At 39.6% G+C, this 26,190-nt stretch overlaps 1 protein-coding gene across 2 annotated transcripts in view; it reads right to left on the bottom strand.

The window, feature by feature from the left end:
• EML6 (echinoderm microtubule associated protein like 6) overlaps positions 1–26,190 on the bottom strand; it is a 253,859-nt gene that overhangs the window by 135,782 nt on the left and 91,887 nt on the right. For both annotated transcript variants that reach the window (XM_025353931.1, XM_025353930.1), the window contains exons 2-6: positions 24,062–24,221; positions 20,585–20,683; positions 17,199–17,267; positions 9,576–9,761; positions 7,853–7,988 (exon numbers count right to left, since the gene is read on the bottom strand). In XM_025353931.1, the coding sequence (XP_025209716.1) occupies positions 7,853–7,988; positions 9,576–9,761; positions 17,199–17,267; positions 20,585–20,683; positions 24,062–24,221 (650 nt within the window). The remainder of the gene's footprint in view (positions 1–7,852; positions 7,989–9,575; positions 9,762–17,198; positions 17,268–20,584; positions 20,684–24,061; positions 24,222–26,190) is intronic.

Here is a 26,190-nt window from a genome sequence, read left to right as displayed (position 1 = left end):
AAGCAAGCAACAGGGGAAAAAAAAATGAGGATTCAGGCAGTACAAGTGTGGCATTAATACCCTTCCCCACAAAGTTATTTCCTGTCTCTGTGAATGTATGCCCCGGACACAGTACTGAAGGTGAAACAAGACAAGGTTGTAGCTGTCCCCTGTAAACCTAACTTTATTAAGGATGCAAAATCAGGGAATGCCCTGAGTGCGAGAGGTAAAAGGTAGTAAGAACAAGAGAGAGAGGAACAGTAATTTCACCCAGACTTAAGAGGGAGTATTGGGAGAGGATGTGGAAAAGACAGCAGAGGCCTTCAAAGCCCCCTGCCCTTGCAGCCCCTCAGGAAGGGGTGGCTGAGGCCACGTAAGGAGCCTGGGGCCTGGGCACAGGAGCTCTAGGCCTTGCAGGGGCTTCTGATGTTCTAACGGTAATGCTGAAGACAGACTTTGGAAATGTGAAAGAAATGCAGGAGGAAAGACATACATCTCCCCAGGGATTCATAAACACCGATGATTTCAGAGCCTGGTACCAAACAGAAGTGTGGGGCCCCTTGCTAAAAAATGATTAAGAATTCCAAGGAAGTGACAGCAAAGCATGCAACCAACCACAGGGCCCTCGTGAGCACAGGGCCCGTGTGACTGCCCAGATCTCAACCTGAGAAGCCTCTCTGCAGGGGACCCCCAGGGGAGTTTGAGGATTAAATAGGATCTTGTGTGTAGAGCGTGTACCACAAAAGCCACCACAGAGTGGGCATTCAGCACTGGTCCTGAGCTGGGAGAGTCGCAGGGCTGGGGCTGCAGGTCATCCTCAGTGCGGACTGCCTATGACCTGCTGCTCCTGTTCACAAAGGCTCCCTGCCTGAGAATCTCCAGCAGAATTCATAGGGAAGGTTTCTTTTTACAAAATCTCTGCTTATTTCAAAACCCACTCCATAGGATTCAAAATCCTATAGCCACAGGAACTGTGAAAGATCCACAAAGCCCAGTGAGACATCAGAAGATGAGAACACACAGCCAAGCCCATGGCCTTCCACCCAGGGAGGGAACCCATCCAGGCTAGCTTTTACATAAGGCTGGCTCAGGAGGGGTATTTACAGAGGAATTACTACACAGCAAGCCAGGCCAGCAGCCCAGATACCATGTCACACATGGAACCTGAGCACACAACACCACCACGTCTCCTGGCTGCCAATCTGTCTCCAGCTCCTGAGGCATAGGCCTCTGCAGTGTTCCTCCACCTTCTCAGCAGAACAGTGAGGCATGCCCAAAGAAAAGCGGTGGGCACACAGGGAGAGCTGTGACAGTCGCAAGGAGTCAAGAGGTGAGTAACGGAGCCACCTGCGGGACCGGAAAATAGGATGTGCTTATTTTGCTTCTATCGTAAACAAGGGTGTTCTCAGGTTTGAGAGTTGGTCTTTTGGATGTTCTCTGCAAGGGTTCTTGACAACAACACTATCAACATTTGGGGCCGGGTAATTCTTTGTTGTGGTGACTCTCCTGTCCATTGTAATACTTTTAGCAGCATCCCTGGCCTCTATCCACAGATGCCAGTCGCAACTCTGCAGTTGCGACAATCAAAAATGTCTCCAGACAATGTCAAATGTCAAAAAATCACTCCTGGTTGAGAGCTGCGAGACTATCTGACCATCACGGTACTCTGAGGAATAAAAACAGTAATAAGCATGAACACTGTGGAACCACCACCTGGGCTCCCACCTCCGATCCTATCCCGCCCCAGTCTGCTCTCTGCTCTGGGGCAGGAGAACTAAGTGGAGATCCAATCATGCCACATGCCTCCCTAAACCTCTAAGACCTCCTGTAGTTGGCCCTTGGAGTGCAAGCTTACGGTGTCACAGGTTGACACAAAGAAACCAAGTTATCTGCTCCTTCTGCGTCCTCATCACTTGCGCTCTTCCACAAGGCTCCACGCTCCAGTCCTACGACACTTTTCATTTACCTGACAGCTACTTCCAGGACTCCAGCACACACTAGGCACATCCTAAGTGGGTGGGAGGCATCAGTGAACAAAGATCCTTACCTTTATGGAAACAGACAATAGCTAAGAATGTAACACAGAAATTATACTGTATGTTACAAGGGAAAGGTAGACCCGGGAGAAGGGGATTTGGAATACTTGGAGTGGTGGAGGCAGAATGAGTTGCAATTCTAGAAGAGGTCATCAGCAAAGGCTTTATTTGAGCAAGGGTTTGAAGGAGAGGAGGGAAGTAGTCATGCAGATTCTAGGCAAGAGTGTCACAGGCAGAGGGAGAAGGCTGGGAGGGCAGAGAGGAGAAGGAGCAGACAGGGCAAAGCAGAGCAATGGGGAGGGGTGGTGGGCTGCCATAAGGACTTTGACTCTGGGTAAGATGAATCATTGCAGGGTTTTGAGGAAAGCAGTAATGTAATCTGGCTCACGTAAAGTTCAAACAATCCCTCTAGCTGCTGTGCAGAGGATGGTGGTCGAAGCAGGAATGCAAGTTATAAAGCAGTATTCTATGTGAAAGATGGCGGTGGCCCAGACCAGGGAAGGGGCAGTGAAGATAGTGACAAGTCTAAGCAGGGCATCTCATGTCCTGGAATTTCGGCCTCTAATTCTTGCTCAGTGATTCACCTAATGCAGGATCTTTCTGGATTCGGACTTTATAGTCCATTAGACACAGCAACAACTCAACAAATATGTGTTGGTAGTTAAAACCCACAGAATTCCTCCCACCTCCACTCACACCTTAAATGTAATCATGACTGAAGCATACTTTTTAGGACTTCCTATTCAGTTCCTATGCATGTATCTGGCACTTAGATGTTTAATAAATGTTTACTGAGTGGACAAATAAGTAAATAATACATCTTATACCATGTGAATAATTACTGTATTCCTTTAGTCAGAATCATTTATAACCATTAACTCAATGGCGTTTTATTATTCTAGAAGTAATTCATTTTGGTTGATGGATTTTAAGCATTTTTGGCTTTTCTTGCCACCGCTATAAGTTACTTAAGCTTCATTATTTTACCCAGATCATAAATGTGCTTTAAAAGTGATCAGACTCAGCATGCACTGTCATGAAGCTTGGTGTGAGGTATGAGTGAGTGACTTCAGTTTACAATTAGCTTGATGCTAATGACCCTGGGGCTCATTCTACCATCCATGAAGTAAGGGAGTTCCCCCCATCCCCCGCCACTGCCTTACATCCAGGGTCTGTCCCAACTTGAAAATTCCAGAAGTTTATATTCACTAAGATGTATATTGGAGGACAACAACCCCATATAGCTGAAATCCTTTGGTGCCAGATGCATTTTGGAATTCAGAAAAATTTGGATTTTGTACTTGTAATATATCCAGCAGACACTAAGGCAGCACCTTGAAATTAAATACTTCTATAACAAAATATATAAAAACACCCAATAGCCTCATAACGGGTCAAGTTTTGCTGCCACATTAGTTATTTTAAAAATCTTCTGGTAATCTGAACTTTTTGGCTTTCAGAATTGCTGATGAAGGATCCTGGGTGAATTAGGTTGTTGGTTTCTATCATTTTGTGTTGTTGCTAGAGAAACCTGTTCGAACACCCAGTCAGCAAAAATCCAATAACTCACAAAAGATGCACAAGTCACTGGTGCAAGTAAAATGCTATAATTCCCTTCACTGAGGGATGGCCCCCCTCATCATGTGAGAGACATTTTCTTTGACTAAGCCTTGGGGAGAAGGGAGGGAGCCGGAGAATCAGATCTGACACTAACCAATTCTTGATGTGAATGTGACCCATCTCCAAGCCGATTCACACTCAGCCTAAAGTGGGGTTAATTGTTTTTACTGTAAGTCAAGTGTCCTAATTAGCTCAAGCTACTACAAAGACGTAAAGGAATTAACAATGTCACTTTATTACAAAGCCATGTCATCATTTTTTTCTGAGCTTAGTAACCATCTTGGTTCATCTTAAAACTTCTTTCTTGATGGTTAACAGCTAATAGTTATTAGAAGATGCAAATGTATGCCAATCTTGCAAAGATTTGCATTAAACAACTTGGAAATTGTCAGATTCATTTTGTAAATCATCTAGACATCTACAGGAGGAGCAACACAAGTCTTTACAGGTGGTACACTAAGTGTGATCTTTATAAATACCCTCAGATTCCTAAGCACTAGTAAGTAGCAATTTCTTAATTTTCACTAATACTTTTAAATGTATAGAACATAGAAAATTACCCATACCATGTCATGGGAACTGGGCTATGGCCATGATTAATTCTCTGGTTAAATTTGCTTAGACAACTATTTGGTTGTTTGAGTAAGATGAGAAATCACTACATTTCCATTGAAATAAATTCAAGTGTCACTGTTTTACAAATAGCAAAAACACAGAAGAAAGCTCATATATCAAGATAGTTCTTATAAAAATAAAACTGTCATGTCCAAACTGAGAGCAAGGAAGCTTCATGTCCAAACTGAGGGCAAGGAAGTCTAACGCTGCTCTGCCTGAATCTGTTCCTTTCAAATATACTTGGTTTGTTTGAGGCAAAGAGAGGTGGAGCAGAAAGCCAAGTCTTCTTTGAGGGAAGGGACGAGAGGGTGGCGGGGGGTGGGGAGGACACCTGACCATCTTCTGTCCACTCTGCTTTCTTTTGTTCCTTTCCCACCCTCTTTCCTTCCCTTTTCCCTCCCTCTTATTTGCCCAGCTCTCTGCTAATGTTCAAAGGACCAAGGGTATGGTATTGCCTGGCTGAAGGGGAAGCTATGCCAGAAAGCTATTTACATCTTGATTACTTTTATTTCCTCAAATCCTATGTATTTTAATTCCTATACTTGTTCTGGGTCACTCTACTTCACTCTGGATTTGGGGCACACCTCCACGTGCCTTGGAGAGGCTGCCCCATCACAGGATGGCCCCGGCAGCCGGCCTCCAAGACCACAGGAGGGCCGGTTCTGAGAGTCTCTCCCTGCTCGGAGCTGCGGAAAATGGCCCTGGAACTCCACATCCTCCTTCCTTGCTTCAGTGGAATAATGGCCTGGCTGATTATTCACCAAGGCCTGGCTGAGCGCGACAGAGTGCCTTAGAGGGGGATTTAGAGCAAGTTTCCCCACATGGCCCTGTCCATGCAGGCTCCAGAACTCCCTAAGTTGGCAGCAATGGGTGGGCCAGACTTTAGCTGTTACCAGTAACTCAAACCAGGAGCCTTTTCTTCTTTTGATGCTACATGTATATTGTTTTTTCACTGGGGGCTGGAATGAAGGCCAGCAACTCTTTTGATGCTTGATGATACACAGTGACCTTTTGTGACAATGTTGCCCAAGCCAGGGGGAGGGGATAATTTTAGGTGGGTGTTCCAAGGGCAAAAATTAGATCCCAGCATATTAAACTCACGTTACAAATATTAGTTTACAGCGAAGGTTTAAAAAGATACATTAATCAGTTTAAAGTAAAATACTAAGCAATTAAGAGTACTGGTGGTCAGCAGCAATTCTAAAAGTGAAGACGTCATCTAGAGCATCCACACTGCGGGGCTGCGTGCTAAGCAGTGCCATCTCCACTCTCCTAGGAGCTCCATCCCAGCCCCCATGCCCTCTCTGACTCTCTTGGACTCAAACTGGAACATGATCTATACCATCCTTTAAAAGCAGTCTGTTTCTCCCCACGAAACACAGGCTACTGCCTTATCAGTAAGCCATCTAAGATGCACACCAATCCCTGATAAACGCCAAGCCCATGCACCACAGGTCACATCCTATGAGGTGCAGGCTTGTTTCAGGTTCCCAATGTCCACTGTGTACCACCCACATCTGCTTTCATCTTGGCAAGGATGGGGCGGGAATCTGAGACTGACGTCCAACGGAGGGCATCGCTGACTGTCCTAACTGTAGACGAGAGGTGGCTGTGGGGCCCATGTGATCAGGACAACACCTGGTTACATAGATCCTCATTCAGAACTGGTCCCTGAACTCTCCTCCCAGGAGAGCCAGGCTCAAGGACTCAGTATTGGGCAGAAAAGTACAGCAGGGTAAACCAATAGCTTCTTAGCTGATCCCTATGCTTTAAAATGTATGCCTTAATTATGTGATACAATTTTTGGATTAAATGGAGTAACTGCCAAAAAAGTCATGAATCCTGGTTGGTGCTCTCCAATGTTTAGGCAGTTTACGGTTACTAATCCCATCTGGCAAGTTGACTCCACTCTCTAAGTATATGTTTTGGTTTCTGGTTTACCTTGAAAGATACACCAAGAAGCTTCATGGTTCAAGGTCAAACACTTTTGGCTACTGTACTTAAAAAAAAATGCTCTTATGGGTACTTGCCTGCTTATATCTGTTTGTTATGTTTTTTCTGGATCAAGTTTCCCTGGCTCACACTCTATGGCAGAGAACTTAAGGACTTTGATTTCCTTGTCCCTACGTTGAGGTAGACACCAAATTCCACAGCTTCCTATGCCAACCTCTGTGCCTAGTATTCAGAAATGTGTGCACACCAGCATCCTGAGCCTCCATGAGAAGACAACAGTCCAATCCTGGAGTAGTTGACTTAAATGCACATTTTTGTGTTTCACAGACACATAAAGCAGCTGGCCTCCAGGTATACACAGGAAGTACAATATCCAGCTCATTTCCCTGTTGCTCAACTGTTGGAAAAGTTTTACTGAAAACACTATTTAAGGATGGCCTGAAGGATACGCAGTCTACGCTGTCTTCTCTTCTCCCAGTCCTCTGAAATCTACCCAAGGCCAGCAGAGAGCACCGCGCACTGCCACACGATCTGGCCTATGGAACAATCTCTGTGGCAGCATCGCCATCAGGTCACAAGCGGGGGCTTCATGAGAAACAACCCAGGAGAAACAGCTCGTTTCAGGCCTGTTGAGGACTTTGAGCCCTATGTCACCGGGTCTTCTCTAAAAGATGCTGACGAAATCTCTCCCTTGTCTTGGCACTGAAAAAGATTCCCCTTCATGAGAATGATGGGCAAGTTTTCATCCTGTGGACCTCCACGGCTCACAATACCATGTACCCCTCCCTTGGCGCTGGGTCTGCGGCCCACCTGTGGGGAGTGAACAGAACCTCCCAACCTGTGCTTAGCATATTAACAACGCTATGACTTCCTCTTGTCTTTCCTATTTACATTTTCCACTTTAATCTTTCTCGGCTGTAAATTCTTTATCTGTCAAAAGGTAACAGGCCTATCATGAGAATTTTAAAAGATGTACTGTATTCTGATATATGCACTCTATATACTGTGAGAATAGCTAACAATTTGAGTGCTAAGTGGACTTTGCAAGTATATTTAGTCCTCATCCTAAGCATTTCACAAGTACATTTAATCCTCATACAACCATGGGAGGCTGGTGCTAGTATTATCTCCCTTTTATAGATGGGGAAATACATGCCCCGAGATTTGCGACTGCCGTTCAATTTCTTAACTCTCTCATAGGGAAAAAGAATTTGAACCCACACCACATGACTGAGCCCATGCCCTTAATCCCTACTACTATAGTGTCTACTACTTTAAATCTATCTTTAAAAAATAAATTTGTCACATTTCTGCTCTCATTTGTTTTCAGAGGCTGGGCACATTCACTCTTATGATAACCAACTTGTCTAGAATTTCTCGGTCTTGCCACTGACAATCCCATCTCCTAAGAAACCTCAGCAACTTCATCAGAATGCTTATTTTGGCTGCAGCATTGCTGGTTCATACAGATGCATTTGTGCAAATTAGGAAAAAGGACATCCATTTACTTTTAACATACTTTTCCTTGTATTCAATATATTTATATAAACTGCCTTTTAAAAATGGGGTACAAAGAAACAAATACGAATACAGAACTTCACATTATATTTCACATCCAGAGTTACAGGTAAGTTTAACACATATATTACCTTTATATCCTTGTTCTGTCTCCCTGAGATCAATTTTGGTTATTGGTTTGAAATCAGTGTCCCATAGTCGTATACACCCATCTCGCCCACCAGTGGCAAAGCCTTCTTCACAAGCATACATGCTAAAGATTCCAGCCTGTTGATTAAAATAGGTAATACTCAATGCTGCAACCATCCTAAGTATGATGACTAGATACAGTTGAATGTTGATTTAAAAACATAACAAGGCAAAAACAAAAATAAAACCCCCTTGTTCTCTATTGAAATGCTGACAATAGACCAAATAGCCATTTATAATACTGTTCATCTCAGCTACATTAAAAAAAATCATAATAAAAGCAAACTAGTTTAAGTGCTCTTTTACCACTACTAAAAAGATGGCAGTTTTAAAAAAATTCAAAAATATAATTAATGCAGGTATGGGAATCAAATTCTTTTATGTGATAAGTGGCCCTTAGAGAGAAAAGACAACTATGGAGGTGTTTCATGGAAGTTGCTGCCTAAAATAATTAAGTAGAGATAAGAGGCTAGGAACATAAACACTTTCATAGGCACAAAAGTGCCCAAAATGTACCTCAGTGAGCTCACAAAGGTATCACTTGAACCTAACTGAAAATGTAAATTGCACTTGTGTTAGCTTGTTAAGCATCGTTTGAAGATTTTCACATGGGAAATAGTTTTAGTAATTTAAAGATGCTCCTCCACAGGAAAATACTTTATTTGGTTTGTTCAAGAGTGCTGCAAGAATATGATGTTGACATAAGATCCAGTATAAAAAGAAATTAGGTTACTAAGGCAGCTGCTTTTATGAATAAGGACAAATACTGACCTATTATTTTAAGAGCTGTTTCATAATTAGTGAAGCCAAGAAAATTCACCGGCAACATATAGTGAAAGATCTGAAATGTCACAGCTCTAAAAGTTGCTTAAACTTTTCTTCATATTAAGGGTATAGGGAATCAGTTTGGAGGCAATAAGCTAAAGGTTTATCATTTCCAGTAATATCATTACCCAATTTCCATTCACTGTGATAGGCTTTGCCTTTCACATCATCTTCCCATTTGTAGGGACAATTTTATCATCTGTAGATACAAAAATGTAGTCATTTTCATATGTGTCAAAAAAGAGGGCAGAGTGGTAAGAAGTTTGTCCTTGTTCTTACAGAGCAGACCACCAGAAGATATGTGGTTATCAACGGTTTCTGATTGTACCTTAAGAGCTCAAGACACTGGTGTGGAGGTAACACCCTGCACCTCAACGTAAAGAATGAGGACAATCTATCTTATCAACCAATATAAGAGCAATAGTTATCTACACCTTTCCTGTTCAAACTATGGGTCACTGATGAGCAGTGGCGACATCATCCTAGGCCTATGGAGCCAGAATCTGCATTTTAACATGATCCTCCAGAAACTCATGGGCACATTAAAGTTTGAGAAGTGCCGGTAAGATGAACCTGATGAGCTAGTTCTAGTATTCTGTCAAACTACTGAGGACGACACAAATCAAGCAATTAATAGTTAAAGTGAAGGTTAATTACATTGTGTGCTTTGAAATATGTTTTCCTTTAGGTGAGCAAACGTAATTTGGGAAATTGTCATGAGTGGAGAGTGTTCAGCAGGGTCCTCTGATTCTAAAGCAACAAGAGAAAAACACAGGGAGGGATTCGTGGTCTTACCTTATTTAGTAAGTCACTCACAGATTTCCACATGGTAATACTTACACTATGTGCTCCTTGAATGGTGCGGACTAAATTGAGCCCTTTCCAGACATAGATGTCACCATTTAAAGCACCAGAGTAGGTGATGTCTTCTTTGGCACATGCAAGGCAAAGGATGGTCTGAAGATCCCCCGTTTTGCCAAATATCCCTCTTTTTGCAGTCAGGGCATTTCCACACAGTGTCCAAAACTAGAATGAAAGTGATAAAATAGATCTCCAAGATAGAGTATTTGGATATATTGCATTGGTGTTTATTTATATTTCAGTGCATTTCACGTAATTTGCCCTATCCAAGCTAGGCACAAATAAGTTAATTTGCTTTGCTGTAACACAACAACATGTAACACAAAAACATTTTAGCTAACTACCAGGAACATGAGAAAAGCCTGTAACAACACTTTTAAAACTTTCAAAGTTCCAAAATTTCAAAGCTTTGCTCATTGTTTAATGGTGATTTAATAGAAGATAATGTTCTCAGAGTTGGAATCAAATGGACAAATCATGTTTTGCTTAGATTTTTGTCAAGTTATAAAACTAGTATAGGTTTATTGCAGTTTAGAAACTCAGGTAAGTATAAAAAGGAAAACTGTGAAGGTCTATAACTTCTGGTTAGCCTGTTGACATATCTAGATTTTTTTTTTTCCTGTTTTTGAGACAAGAGTCTCACTCCGTCACCCAGACTGCAATGCAATGGCGTGATCTCAGCTCACTACAACCTCTACTTCCCAGGGTCAAGTGATTCTTGTGTGTCAGCCTCCTAAGTAGCTGAGATTATAGGAGTGCACCACCAAGCTCAGCTAATTTTTGTATTTGTAGTCGAGACAGGGTTTCTCCATGTTGGCCAGGCTGGTCTCGAACTCCTGGCCTCAAGTAATCTGCCCTCCTCGGCCTCCCAAAGTGCTGGAATTACAGGCGTGAGCCACTGCACCCAGCTATATCTAGGTATTTTTAGTGTACATATATTTGGAAATAATTTCTAACTTTCAATGTTATAAATCTTCATTGTAGAAATGTTACTTAGAAATGTTTCATAAATGAGTCATATTTCCACATACCCAAATAATTGACTAGGCTTTTCAGTTTTAGTTGTATAAAATGTGTCCATCGTGTAGAAGACCATACACAAAACTTCAGCAATTTTATAGAAGGTAGTAAGGACACTCCCATGGTTATACAGACACAAAATATTTTGCATTGACATAGTTTTTTTGGGGGCAGGGGGAGACAGAGTCTCACTCTGCTGCCCAGGCTGGAGTGCAGTGGCCCGATCTCGGCTCACTGCAACCTCCGCCTCCTGGGTTCAAGTGATTCTCCTGCCTCGGCCTCCCAGTTAGCTGGGACTACAGGTATGTGCCATCACACCCAGCTACTTTTTGCATTTTTAGTAGAGATGGGGTTTCACCATGTTAATCAGGCTGGTCTTGAACTCCCGACCTCAGGTGATCAGCCCCACTTGGCCTCTCAAAACCTTAACATAGTTTTAATGTATCAACTAGAATAACCTCATTGTCCTTGATATGGCCCCCCTCGGTTTAAAAAGGCTATTTGCATATGCTAAGTTATTTGATCCTATCAAAACCCTTAATAGGCTAAGGAAGACAGTGTTGTCATCTCCATCTGGAGGGCAGGGAAAACAAACAGAAGTAGCTCACCGAAGGTAAAGGTTTAATAGGGTTAGAAAAAATATTGAAATCTTTATCTTTGCTTTGACAACTTTGAATCAATGCAGAGGCAAATGAAACAATGAGGTAATTTTAAATCGCATATTCAGACTGTGCCCAGGTGGCAAGGAAATTCAAAGGTAGAGAACTAAGTTGAATTAAACAGAATGAACAAGAGGACTCGGATCAGCGGTGAGGAAGAAACTGCATCTGGATTCACAAGAGCAGGATGAGATGAAACCACATGGCAGGAATGTGAGAATAAATCAGTAACAACCGCACTATTTTACACCTGCAGGAGAGGAAAAACCATGGTCCTCTTAGGGTAGTTGGGTACTGGAGGAAACGGTTCTGGGATGGCTATAACACCAAGATGGCCAGGATTCAGGCAGCTGGGGGTGGGGGGCTGTGCTGTGTGTGTGCGTGGCAGCAGGTTGGGGAATAGAGGGATGCCTTGGCAAGAATGAAGGGCAGATACACAATGAAGGGCCAATATGGGATTATCTTCTCAGAAAAAGGTATCAGCTCTGGTAACTCATTTCTTTGGGTATTATTAATGAAAAGGTGTTAAAGTATATGTTGAAAGAATAAAGCAGGCTCATGCCTGTAATACCAGCACTTTGGGAAGCCAAGGCAGAAAGATCACTTGAGCCCAGGAGTTACAGACAATCCTGGGCAACGTGGCAAAACCCCACCTCTACAAAAATAATTAGACTGGAGTGGTAGCACACACCTGTAACAAAGTTTTTTTTTTTTTTTTTGAAACTGAGTCTCGCTCTGTCGCCCAGGCTGGAGTCCAGTGACATGATCTCGGCTCACTGCAAGCTCCGTCTCCCGGGTTCACGCCATTCTCCTGCCTCAGCCTCCTGAGTAGCTGGGACTACAGGCACCTGCCACCACGCCCAGCTAATTTTTTGTATTTTTAGTAGAGACGGGGTTTCACCATGTTAGCCAGGATGGTCTCCATCTCCTGACCTCGTTATCTACCCGCCTCGGCTTCCCAAAATGCTGGGATTACAGGCATGAGCCACCGTGCCCAGCCTAAAGTTTTTTTTTTTTTAAATAAAGAATAAAGACATCTAGGAAAAAGCTAGTTAGGTATAAGCTCTGGAAAACATTTAAGCTGTTACTCTGAACCCAAACAAACTATTAGACATAAATGATTACTGGTTGTACCAACATGCCTAAGAACTTGCTGTTCATGGCAATGCTTACAGCAGACAGTTCCCTTTTTCTTTACACCTCCTCATTCATGAAGATTAAAGGAATTATTTTGTCCTTTAACTTTGGATGTACACCCCCGGCCTGAGTTATCTGAATATTTCTAGACAGTCACAAAAAATAGACCCCATTATCTTCAGACTTGATCTACATAAAAGTTTACTGACAAGTCACCAGGTCAGATGGTATAAGGCCCACATGAAACATTCCAAATAGTCAAATGATTCCCTAAAATTGTGATATTTTCTGCAGAAAATGGCAAATACCTGAAATATTATCTCTTTTTGAGAAGCATTTCCTACATGAAAAACAGTGGCAGTTTAGGGTAGCAATGCATGATTAAATTCACATCAAATGAGGAGACCTTGTTTATCTTCTCCTGTCTCTACCCACAGACTGCAATGCAAATTTTGTTACAGCTGGCAGGTACCTTGAGTTCATCTAGCCCTAGGTAGTCCCTGAAGTCCCTTCTGTCTGACTAGAGACGGCTCAACGGTATCCACAAACCTGGTAGGCTCATTTGCTATAAAACCAATGAAGCGGCTGATGCTCAACTGTTACTGTTTTTCAAGCATTTGTTTCATGTAATTGCGATTTGCCTGTTTGCCAAAACATAGGGGATTTACAAATCCGAAAAGGATTTCACCCTAGCTACACAAATTTCAGATGAAAGTATTTTCTTCAAGTACAAAGATTTTGCACTCAATGTATGACTGGAATAATTCAATGTTAAGGCAGGTTTTTTTGGGAAGAAAAGTGGAGGAACCCTGGTAATTGGATATAGAGAATACAGAGAGGAAAAATAATTTGCTGAGGTTTGCTTAAATTTGTTATATTTCTAAACAAAATTAATAAAATATTGCTAGGTAGACATTCCAGATTCTTTGAGGTAAAAATGCTTGTATTTGCTTAGAAAAAATATCCAAGTTCTGCTAAGACGATTAAATTTAAACAGGGTAAGTAGCTCTTGTTTTCAAATAAAGTTTCAGAATCTTGTCTCAGCTTTTCTGCTTTTAGAATTTACCGATTTAAAAGTTAGAGTTAACCAAGGATAGAAAGAGATAGGAAGGAATCAGGAGAATTCTATCAATTAAGCAGCAAATCTAGTTAGAACCCAAAAAATGCGGGGTTTTCTTTTTGAAAAAAGTTAAGGCAAGGTAGTTCACTAAAGAAATTTCTCAGTGGAAAGAGCTCTATGAGTCAGAGGCTGAGCTTTAATCTCACCTCTGCCATCATTTTTGTGATTCTAGGAAATGGGGAAAGAAATTAACATTATTGTGCCCCTACTGGGTTTCATACTGTTTAATGTAATTATCTTAAATTCAGGAAGTAGTGACCTCTCTCTGAGATAGAATGAATCAATATTAATTCAGCCTCAGGGAGATTAAACGGTTGCCCAGAGTCAAGTAGAGGGAAACAGTTACGAATCGAAGTCAAATTCCCACCTAACCCTCTAGGGTCCTGGGTTTCTTCAGCGCTGAGTACAGGATGGACGATGGCTCCCAGGTTAGGGTCCCAAATTTCCAGAAACCCCCCACAGCCTAACAGAAATCAGGATCATCATGAACTCACATGTTTTTTTACTCATGGCTGAAACAATTTTCGTATTTTAGTCTGATCAGAAACTCATGTTGGCAGATAACACATCTTTGACTGATAAAACATTGCTAAGGAAACTATGATTCAATGGCTAGTTTATTTTGTGGCCACCATCTTCAAAATATTTGTTCCCTAAGAAAACTATGGAATAGGTTCTTTGGTGATGAAAACATTGGTAATCTTGGAACATATCACGAGCCATGGGCCATCCCAGCTCCCCAGTCCCACGCTTCCATGGGTGACCAATGCCTCTCTTAACTCCTGACAGAAGTGCAACCCCTCCCCTAGTTCTGCCTCCCAATCCTTCCTACCAAACTCACACACGCACCGAGGCTCAGCCTAAGCAGCATCTCCATCCTGACAACGTGCTTCTAAAGCCAGCTGGGATCTCATCTTTATCGATAGAGGGCTTTGATTTTACCTTTCTTCCAAAACGGTCTGTCTTAATGTTTTAATGGCTGAACTTCAAGCAAATTGAAAGTAGGGTCTGTTTTTGTTCTTTCATCTAGTACCAACTCAAATATAAAACTGAATGAGATTTTGGTCTTTCAGGTGTGCTGTACCAAGCATAGAAGGAGCCTTCAGCTGCTGCTAACAAAGCAAAGTACCTAGATTTCAGCTGACGTTTTCCTAGATTAAAAATATACACATCAGGGCTTGGTACAGGATTATTAAATGTTTATGAAGCTCTAAAGTGTTGTGGAATATCTTACACTTTTGAGTAGTGGAACCTCTGAAATTTTTGTTCTCCATTTTTAAATTTCTTATTTTGGAATATATATTATTGTAAAATAATTTTACAATGAAGTATACAAGGGAAAAATTATCCATCAACCCACTACCCAGAGATACTGTTTAACATTTGGAGATGTCCTTCTAATGTACTTCCTACATAAAAATGTTTTTAAAGAAAAAGCCACAAATCTAATCCCACCATCACCCCCCCACAAAGTCAACTGTGAACTTCCCCACATAATAGATTTTGAATATTTCCCAATATAATGAATCATCTAAAACATAACGATTGTACAGTGTTTCATCATATGGATGTAACATTTTATTCAACTTCCTAGAGACACTTAAGTGGTTTCAGATCTTCTGTTTGGTTTATTTCAGATCTTCTATTTGGTTATTTGCTATTGATCAGTTACTCAGCAATGAGTCAGCTCTTGGTTCACACTTAGAACAATTTGCTTGGGACAGATTCTAAGATATTAAATTACTGGATCAACGATAATTGACATTTCTAAGGATAAATATTTCCAAATTTCTGGACCAAAAGACCATTATCAGCTTACCCCTCTCTACCAGCAAGGTTTAAGAGTGCTCATTCACGGAATCCTTGCCAAGATAGGGTACTTTTAGTCATAAATTTGATATATTTAAAATGTTTTGTTATTTTTAAATTTGTGTTCCTTAATTATTAATGAGATTTAAACGTTTTCATAAGTCTATTGGCCAACAGTGTTTCTATTTTTGTCAGTTTTCCATGTTCTTTGTCCATTCTACAGATTTGCAAGAGGTCTTTGCATTTTCAGAACAACCCAGTTATCTACTTTGTGTGCTGCTTATACTTTTGCTAGTTTGCAGTTTCCCTCTTTTTGTGGAAACAAGGAATTATACAGAATGTTTTAATATTTCTACAGTTGCATCAGTATTATCCCTTATGATGTCTTTGCTTTTACATTTTAAAAAATCTTTCTCCAATTTGAGCAGTTAAACATTTGTCTATATATTCCTCTAGTTATTTTAAAGGTTTTGAAACTTACCTCTTTAATCCATAAAGACTTTGTTTTAGTGTATAGTATGAAGTATTAGCTTTATCCAAAAAACTGATAAGTTTGTGCCTACCAATTAGAGATGCTATTATACTCTAAGTTGTCATACATATTAAGGTCTATTTTTCAGCATTACTTCTTTTTATCCAAGTCTTATACCATTTAAATTAAAGTCTACTATGCTTTAGTAAATAGTGGTACATATCCTCTTCATGATTCTTTTTTTATCCCGAAGTTCATAGTTATTGTCATTATTTTATGCTCCCAGATTAATTTAGGATAATTTAAAGGGAAATTCTGTCAGGTAAAAACAGAAGTAACAGGGATTTTAACTGCATTTCTACCAAATATAAATTTGGAGATAAATGATACATTTGTAAATTTTAGACATGTCCAGAATCAACATTATCACTTCATTTATTCAAGTATTGTTTTACATTCCTCTGCAGAGTTTTGTAACATTCTTTAGGTAAGTCTTCCGTATTTGTTACACTTCTTTGAGTATTTTATCATCTGTCCCTTTCTAACCAAGTAAGAATAATGGGAAAGATCGTGAAAAACTAGACTAAAAGAACTGCAAAATAGGAGGGGTTGGTTAGAGGAAAATCTTCATTCATACAGAAATGTACCATTTTTGTACAGAATCCATGCATGCTCTATGCAAGAAGGTAATCCTTATACTCTTGTTCGTGGACTTTAACTTCTATTATTTACAATCCTATAGAGAAAGAAGATCCTGGGCCATATCCCAGGGGTCAGGAGAAATTTTTGCTATGTCAGAGCAAAGCATGTTGATGCAGTTAATTTTGCTACTTGTGAACAAAATAATAAGAAGCAAATGTGGGCCTACCCAGATGAGAGAGTAGTCTAGAGGAAGATTGGGGCGTTTAAAAACCAATGGTCCAGATAGCTTTGTACTGTGAATTCCTCTATTTCCTTGTAGAGTGCAACATGACACCTTTCTTTTAAGGGAATGTAACATGTCAAAGTGTTGACATGCAAATGTGTAAATATTCATTATAATGGAAAAACTTACTTCACAACATTAAAATCAGCACTGTTTTAAAACATGCAATCCCACAAGTATTATTAGTCTTCAGTTCGATATTTAATTTACATAAAATTTCCTTTTCAGCTGCCTGCTGAGCACTTCACTTGATTGTCATTACTTTGCATTTCTAAGAGAGAGCCCTATCAGCTGATGTTAGTTTGCTTCAGGAGCAGAGAAACAGGTAAGAGGGCTCTATATTGAAGAAAAAAAGGGTAAAAGTCAAGCAGTCTCTCAACATCAAATTATCTACATAAACACCTAAAATTATTTGCACTCAAGGTACCAAAATTAAAAAACGAAAAACAAAAAACTTTACCTTTATATGTTTTACTCCACAGCTAACCACTCTGTTTGGCTGATATGGATCCCAGGAAATATCAAAAATCTGTTCAAAACATTAAAAGTTGCCATGTTGGTCATTTGTTATGTTTTTGCCTTTTCCAAATACTAGTCCAATTGCCAAGACTCTACCCTAACATTTAGAACACAATGTTACCTGCACAGGATAAAAATGGAAGATTTGGCTTGGAATGAGTCAGGAACTAACATACATGTTATCACCTCATGTCTACTTACCTTAAAGCCTGAGTAGAGAGAGAACTTACCATAATTATTTAAAACAAACTGGTGTCATATTTTGGGATAAACAAATGGACAATTTAGGATCAATTTTTGATCAAATTTTTCAATAGCTCTCCATAATGCTAACACTTTGGAGATAGCTTTTCAATAGAAATTTAAAGAATTTTTAAATACTTATTTTTAACCAGGAAAATATTCAATAGTTAACTACAATTTAATGTGGCCAATAGTCTCTAGCAATCACAGAAGTTAATATTCCTAAACATAAGGCAGAGGCATTTATCTGACACTAACTTAAACAGTCCCTCGGGCTATCATTTTAATCTGACCCAAATACTATTATATTTTCAATTATACGATGAACTGAAAATATATCTGCTACTACTATTTGTCATTCTTTAACAAGAGCTACCAGACAGTTTGCAGGTAGTTCTATTTCCATTTCAGAGACAAGAAGGAAAAGACCGTCAATCCTGAGAATCAAATCGCCCATAGCAATTGCTTAAAACAGGTATTTCCAGAGCCCATTTGAGATGCTGTCATTTAGTGGGTCTGGAATTTAGTCATTTAGTGGGTCCAGATACCCAAATCTTTAAACAGACTCCAGGAGATTCTGACAGAGGTGGATCCATGGACCACATTCCATGACACGCTGATAGAAAGGGAAGGACTACTTGTCAGGGACAAAGTGTAGACCAGAGAAATAACCTAGACCACTAACTGCTCATCACATATAAAGGAGCAATTAGGGTCCCCGGAAAGAGCACTGAAGAAAAAGTATTTGGTCCAAGTATCCATTTCAGCCATCCAAGCTCAGGTAAGTCTGAGCACCTCTAACCTTAACCTCATCTTCTCTACAGTGGATTATACCACCTCAAGTTTTGTTAAGGTCAATGAAGATAAAGTATATCAAGTCATTTTGCAGGGTATAAAACATTCATTATATAAATGTAATGGATTAAGTATTTTAGTGCCACTAAAATAATCTTGAAGATAATCTTGAAGTTAGCCACAAGCAGTAAATAATTCATACTGGTATCAGTAATAAAGAGCAAAATTATGTGTGACACAGATTATGGGGTCTGGGGGAACAGTGTTCCAAATAAAGCATTTCATTAAAACATCCTAAGATTACAGACTCAGCACTAGGTATATGCATCCTGGGAAAAATGAACTGAGGTACAGAAACAGCTTTCCTAGTTTCAGCTCCGAATTTGCTTTATTTGGGCATGGTCTGAACAGGTGGCAGCCTGCCATTGGCTGAAGCTGGCTGCCATTCAGCTATTTGTTACAGAAGCATACACCTAAATTTTCAGTCTGGTTACTTACCAAGCTAGGTTGCAGTTGATTTTGTAGAGACTTACCATATGGAGGGCAGCTGAGGCCAAATTTAGCCTAACAGTAAGAATTTAACAATAAAAGTTCTTTCTATACAAGCCAAAGTGATTACATTAGGCTATTTCTAAGTAAGGAGATTTTACTGGTTTAAACTGTTTGTAACTTTAGGTTTTCTACTTTTTCCAAGGTGATAAGATAGATAGACAGTATACTAGTCCAGGTCAGACTATATAAAATGATTCAGAAATAGAAGTAGTAAATGCAGCATAACTCAGATAAAATATTACATACGAGTATATATATATATATATATAAGCTGTGAAGTCTCCCCAGGGGATTCTATGTGTAGCTAGGATTGGGAACCACTGGACCAGTGGAGTACCAGGCCTCTCCCAGTATGAGGTTCTATTGTTGGTCACTCCTGAGCTTTCTGAAGACTTGATCCTGGAGTAGAATTTGCAACATCTGTGGGGTCTCCTTACAACTACAAACCTCCATAGATGAATGTGCCATTCGTACTTAAAATTTTTTTTAGGAGTTCCTTCTAAGCAAGAGACAGTGAATTTCATGTTTAATTAGAGCCTGATTCTACATCAAGCTTGTCCAACCCACAGCCCAGAATGGCTGTGAATGCAGCCCAACACAAATTTGTAAACTTTCTTAAGATATTATGAGATTATTTGATTTTTAGCTCATCAGCTATCATTAGTGTTGGTGTTTATGTGTGACCCAAGACAGTTCTTCCACTGCGGCCCAGGGAAGCCAAAAGATTGGACAGCCTGTTCCACATGAACACTTACATTGTGCAGAAATACAAAACACCGAGAAATTCAAGTAAGACAGTCACACAAATTCATTGTTTAAACTAGAGAACCCAAGATAATAAAGGAGTCAAATTATTTTAATCATGCAAGACACTGGCAAATTAGATTTCTGACCAGTTATATGTATAAACCCACTTCATTGCCTAAGACTACATGGAATTATTTCTGATCACACTGACTTCAATAGGAATAAGCAGGCCACATTCAATGTTCTCAAATACAACAAAGAATCACAAAGCTGTCATTACACTCATTCAAAATTAAAATGTGTACCCCTGTAATCATATTTTGTGACTATTTTCTAACAGCTATTTCCATTTCTAAATGAATACGTCTAAACTATACATAATTTCAAATTCAATTCCATTTTGATTTCATAAAGTAGTAAAATGCCAGCATCAAAAATTTGCTTTGCCTATGAAAAGCAGTAACAGGCCGGGCGCGGTGGCTCAAGCCTGTAATCCCAGCACTTTGGGAGGCCGAGACGGGCGGATCACGAGGTCAGGAGATCGAGACCATCCTGGCTAACACGGTGAAACCCCGTCTCTACTAAAAAATACAAAAAACTAGCCGGGCAAGGTGGCGGGCGCCTGTAGTCCCAGCTACTCCGGAGGCTGAGGCAGGAGAATGGCGTGAACCCGGGAGGCGGAGCTTGCAGTGAGCCGAGATCTGGCCACTGCACTCCAGCCTGGGTGACAGAGCGAGACTCCGTCTCAAAAAAAAAAAAAAAAAAAAAAAAAAAAAGAAAAGCAGTAACAATCCATATAAAGTACTTGATCACCAGAAGCACATTAACACAGTTAGCTGTTAATCATGAAAAAAGAAGATGCTTATAAGTTTAATAGGAAAAATGTATACTTGAAAAATTAACTTTTAAAAACATTAGAAGTCTGAGAAGCAATATCACAGGTCCCCCCCAGTTCTGAAATCTGCATAGCTTGATCCAGCAAGTTCTTACCCGGTCAGAATGGCCAGTGGCTGAGGCCAGAAGTTTTCCCTTCCTCCAGTCCCAAATGCAGACTGTGTTTTTGGCATCCAACCCCACAGAGGCTAAACGCTAAGAATAAGAACAATAATTTAGTACCTAAAAGTGATGGGAAAATTTATTGACACTTGAGAAATAGTTACTGATTACTATGGGTTAGGCATTGAATTTCTTATAACAAACCGATTTCTCAAAACCCATCTTAAACCCAAAACTAAAAATATCTCAATAGATGACTCTCCATTAGCATATGCTGAAATTTCAGAAACCTAAGAGCTACAGCTCCTTTATCCTTTTAAGTGTAAGAAACATACAGGTAAACTCTCAGGAAACCTCTGATAAGTCAATAAAAACTACAGAAACAGAACTTGAAGGCAGTATTTGGAATTTTTAACTTAAAATTTTTAGGTAAAATCTTAATGTGAGATTTAATAGAACCCAGGATTCTATAGTCTAAAAGCTTCAAACTGCTAAAATTTAAGGGTTTGACGAATAGAATAAATGAACATTAATTTTTAGTTTTCTATAATTTTACAAACATTTAAGGTGACTAAAAGATAATATAATCTAAGTAGAAGCAATCTGGTACTTCACCTCCCAGCCTAAATTCCTTGGGTTCAGGTCAGAACCTGTCCTTAAAGGAAAAATAAAATTCAACACATATGATTATATACAAAACCGAAAGTGTGAAAAACAGGCAACAGTCATACCAAAATCAGAGTTTCTTGCAGGATATCACTTGTAAAGAGACAGCATTGTGTAAGAAGTCTGAACTGTAAGTAGATTTGGCTTTTCTTTTCACTTTTAAGTAGCCAGACGTAAGACCTTGCAAAATGAACCTCCTTAAATCTCAGTTGTCTCATTGGTACAATGGGTATAGAAAATATTCATTCCTTCTACTTTGTTGGGTTGTTGTATGGGTCAAGTGAAGTAACGTAAATTAAAGAGGTTTTAAACATATGGTATTCCCCAAGTATAAGAGCATGTACGTACTGAGTACATTCGAGAGTATGTCTGCGTATGTGCACACTCAGTGTGGATGAAACAGCCAGCCACACATGGCTAAATGTATACATGTGCTGTTATGCAGGGATTCTTCAGGTTTCTTCACTAAACCTGGCTTCCAGTAGGAATTTTTAATGTAACACACATCACTGGGTTTTTTTTTTTTTAATGTGTCCTTAAAAAATGTCTTTGCTGTAATTTTTTAATTGAGGGTTTCAGCAATGGAAATAAGATGTGGTTGTATTTTTATTCATAAGAAAACCTGAATGGATGAATTCCATTCAGCTTATTCTTTTTAAGAGAAGAAAACCAGTTAACACAAATAGGGGCACTGAAGTAAAACCCACATTTCTTGATTGAGAAAAAGCTGAAAGAAACCTATTTTGTTATCTGTAGTGACAGGTTCCATAGCTACCTGAAAAGCATTTCTACTGCCTTTGGTCGATTGTGAGGTGATGGGCCATTTGTCATTTCTAAGTATCATTCGATTCCAGTTAACTCTGTCCAGGGAGTAAGGCGGACCTGAAGCAATAGTCATCAACAAGCCACGAAATCCATCATGGCTAACATACAAGAGGTTATTTCTCTCACCTGACAGTTAAGTACCATGCAATCCACCCCCACCACCATCCTTCAAAATGAAATCTAAAGGAAAATAGTTAGGATTCTAACATAAATTAACATGGACAAAAACTAAGTTAAAGCTGGATTTCCCTTTGCTGCATTACATTTTCTTGTGATATTTCAGAACAAATTGATAAAGAATGCTTGCTTGAATAACAAAATCAGATTAGAGAAGGTGCACACCAGTACACACATAAGCATACATTTATACTTGTACATGCATATGGATTCTGACCCACTTCAGTTTATTTAGGAAGCCAATGTAACTGCAAGCCTGAACAAATACTGGCATCCAGCTATTGTCTCTTTATGTAGACATACAAGAGAATGTATGCATTAAACTAACTGGATGAGATTACAGAGGAGTAAAATAAAGAACATATAATTCCAGGGGTCTACATATGTAGTGAATCTAGTTCTAGAAAGAAAAATGACTAGTGATTGATGCTTTCTTAAAATAGCAGAAAACAGCAAGTAAATGCTAATTGTTTTTCAAAAGTGACTCAAACCAGGTCAACTCCTATAATCCACTGAATTTCCCACAGACTTTCAGTTAAGCCTCTATGAATAATTTCACAGATCTTTGCATGGCACCAACTTACAGATTTAACTCTGAAATTTGTCAAAAATTAGACTGAAGGAATTAACAGGCAGAAACACGGAGGGTGAGAGAGAGAGAGGAAGGGTGGCACAGGAAACGGAGGCGGTTGAGAAAATGGGGAGAAGAGGCCCGGCCTCAGTGAGGAGATGAATGCAGCCAGAGCCAGCAGTGACCCCTGTTTTTACTTTTTCTAGAACATATCAACCTATCTTTTCTGCCAAGTATTGCTGTAGGTCAAAGGAAGAAGAGAAAATGTTGTTGGGAGGGATTGGCCAGGCTTTGTAAAAACCTTTGGAGACTGAATCACTTCAATGGGCAAAAGGGTGAGCAGGACACTTTAGGTGGACAGGACAGACTGAGGAAGGGCCCAGAGGTACAAACGTGCAAGGTCTGGTACAGGAGTCTTGCAGATTTGTTCAATTCGACAAGGGCACAATGGATAAAAGTCTAGAAAAGTTGGCTAAAACAGAATGCCCACTTAACAAAGTGTGGACTTTATCCACTGGGTACTCCAAGCTCTCATTGGTTTTAAACGCTTTGACACCGTTTTCAGTTGATGAAATGCATTAGCAAGAAATTGCCTGTGAGGAGACTAAGAGGTTAAACTAAGTCAGACATGACATTGACTTATTAGCACTTACAGGACAGTGGCAGAGAGAATGGAAAGGAGAGAATGTCAGTTATTGTAAAGAAACACGAATACCCAGGAATTGATGATAGATTGAATTGGGAGAGGACAGGGAGAAGAAGCTAGAAATGACATCAAGGTAAAGAGTCAAGGATAATCTTCTCAGTGGATTATTAGGACGTGATGTCATCTTTTGAAATCAAGAAGTACTACAGACATGCTCAGGGCTTGAGGTCTGTGAATAAGGCTTGGTCCAGCCCTTACTCCAAATAGGAAGCTAACAACAGACAACAAAGTAGAATTACTGGGCTATGGTGAACCTGATCAGCATGAATTAATGATTTCTTTTATGGAGGCTTTTTAACCAGATGGTGGGATTAGGGGAACCAATACCAAGGCCTATCCAGAGCTTGGTGTTAGTGCCACAGCTTTAAAGAGGAAAAAACAGGTAAAAAATTCTAGGAGGCTGTGTCAGGAGAACCAGCAAGGGTTGATGGATTTTTGAGTCTACTGGCTATTGGTATTATAGTTTTAAGTCAATTGTGAGAAGTCATTAAATAAAACAAGTAAAAAAAAAAAAAAAGATACACACCTGTCCATCTGAGTCAAAAGCCAGGCAGGCAACTCCATGTGTATGGACATCTTTAAGAATAGACACAGTCTGGACATTATAGGAATCCCATATGCATATATATGGCTCCTTCCCGACTTGGCCAGTTGCAACAAGAGTTTTGTCTGGATGTAAGGCAAGGCTGAAAGAGAAAAAGGTTTCTTTTCACATCTTCCAAATGAAGAAAACACTGATCACCTTTTATCCAAATCTGTTTCTCATTTAAATTATCTAACAAGGTGATCTCAAGAGAAAGAGGCTGAACTGTCCCCAAAGTCATTAATTACTTTGTCTAATTGAAATGTTCACTTTAGCAGAGAGGCTCAGCACAGTCTGACAATCTCATTTCATCTTACCCACTGGTTACCTTGAAAATTAGGCGCTATTGTGATTGTAATTATTCAATTTAAAGTCATCTGTATAGTTTTATAATTGTTTTATGTTGTGAAATTTAATTATTGATTTTCAAAATATTACTTGTTTTCAAGTTACATTTTGACTTTAATTTTTTTTTTTAATGTTGTTGCTAGGGAAAGGTTCTCTTCTCAGAATTAAATCTGCTTGCAGAAGCGCCGGATACTATCCTCATTAGGATTTCAAAGCATGAAGGGGTCCCAGAGTCAAGTGCCGTTTCTGTGTCTGTTGCTATAGATTATACAGTTTAAGTTAAAGTTTCCATTTTACATAGATCACTGTGACACCAAAAAACTACAAATTACAATTGTGGTTTGTATAACAATTTTCCTCTGTAGTTTGATAAAAATGAAACTTCATCAAATACCAACTGATATTTTAAGGAGTCAGTAGCCGTTGAGAAGTATTTTTCCTAGATGGAAAAAAAAATCACCCTAATGTTTTAAATTCAGTGTGTACAGATGTTGTGCCTTTCTAAAAAAAATAGATGTTGGGAATCAAGAGCACATTACCTATATAGAAAACTAGCTCATTGTATAAACTTATGCTTATATAATAAACAGAAATAGAAATTTTCCCATTTCAATTTTCAGCATCTGCTTACACAGTAAATAGAAGTAGACTTTTTTTTTTTTTCTTCCAGTTTTTAGCGTGATGTTAATGAGAGTATACGTTCTGACATCAGACACTGGATTTGTATGTTGGCTGCCCTTGCTATCTCTGGTTCTTTGGACAAATTACTTCATCTTTTGCCTCAGTTTCCTCATCTAAAAAGAGGTAATACAGAAAACAGATGATACAGTGAGTCTAGAGTACTTAGCAGAGTGCCTGGCACAGAGTATGATGAATACAAATTTCATCATTTGTGTAATTGGCATTATATATCTATAACCAACATAAGCATATCTGTGTGAATATAATATGGCTTCCAAAAACAAAATACGTACTTTAAATGCACGTTGGACATCTGAAAAGTGCTCGCTGGAAAATATATCTTTAGGAATCTTCATAAGCAAGTAATACAAAAAACCCATAATAAAGGGTAGCTTTCACAATAGGTGAATGCTAGAAGCTTTGTAACTATTTAAGGTTGTAGAACACTTTGGCATTCAGTTGGTGAGAGATGATCAATAAGAAAGGACCCTCCCAATCTCAATTTTGTTGAGACACACCTGTTATTTCAAAGTATCTAGATGTCCCAGAAAACTGCAAGATTACGGCATGCCATGTTTGCTCATTAAGCTGAGTGGATGGAAGCAGTCTGAAAACCCTGTTTGTTGATAAACCAGTATATTTTAGCTCATTCACTTATTCAACAGGTCCTTATGGACCTACGATATGTGAGGTACAGTACCATAGATATATAAACAGAAATCACACTGCTGTCTTTCAAGGAGCCCACTTTCAGAGGAAAGAGACATGTAAATAAATAATTACAATATGTCAATATATATACACAGTAACATAGAAAGATGGAGGATGGAGAAAGATAGAGGATGGAGTGACCAGCTGTCTAGGACATTAGGGAAGACATGAGTTCATATGACAGACAAGGTGCAAAGGGGATTCATGAGAAAAGACAATGTCCTCCACAGTTTAAGTCTTATAGAGAATGGCAGGAAATGAGATGGGTCAGGCAGGCAGCGGCGGCTCTTGAAAGCTGTCTTAGCCAGGCCAGGAAATTAGGGTACCAATGA

This window comes from Theropithecus gelada, chromosome 13 (genome assembly GCF_003255815.1).
Source record: "Theropithecus gelada isolate Dixy chromosome 13, Tgel_1.0, whole genome shotgun sequence".
In the NCBI taxonomy this organism is placed as follows: domain Eukaryota; kingdom Metazoa; phylum Chordata; class Mammalia; order Primates; family Cercopithecidae; genus Theropithecus; species Theropithecus gelada.
Note: the sequence above shows the minus strand (reverse complement) of the source record. Positions and strands in the feature narration are given on the sequence as shown.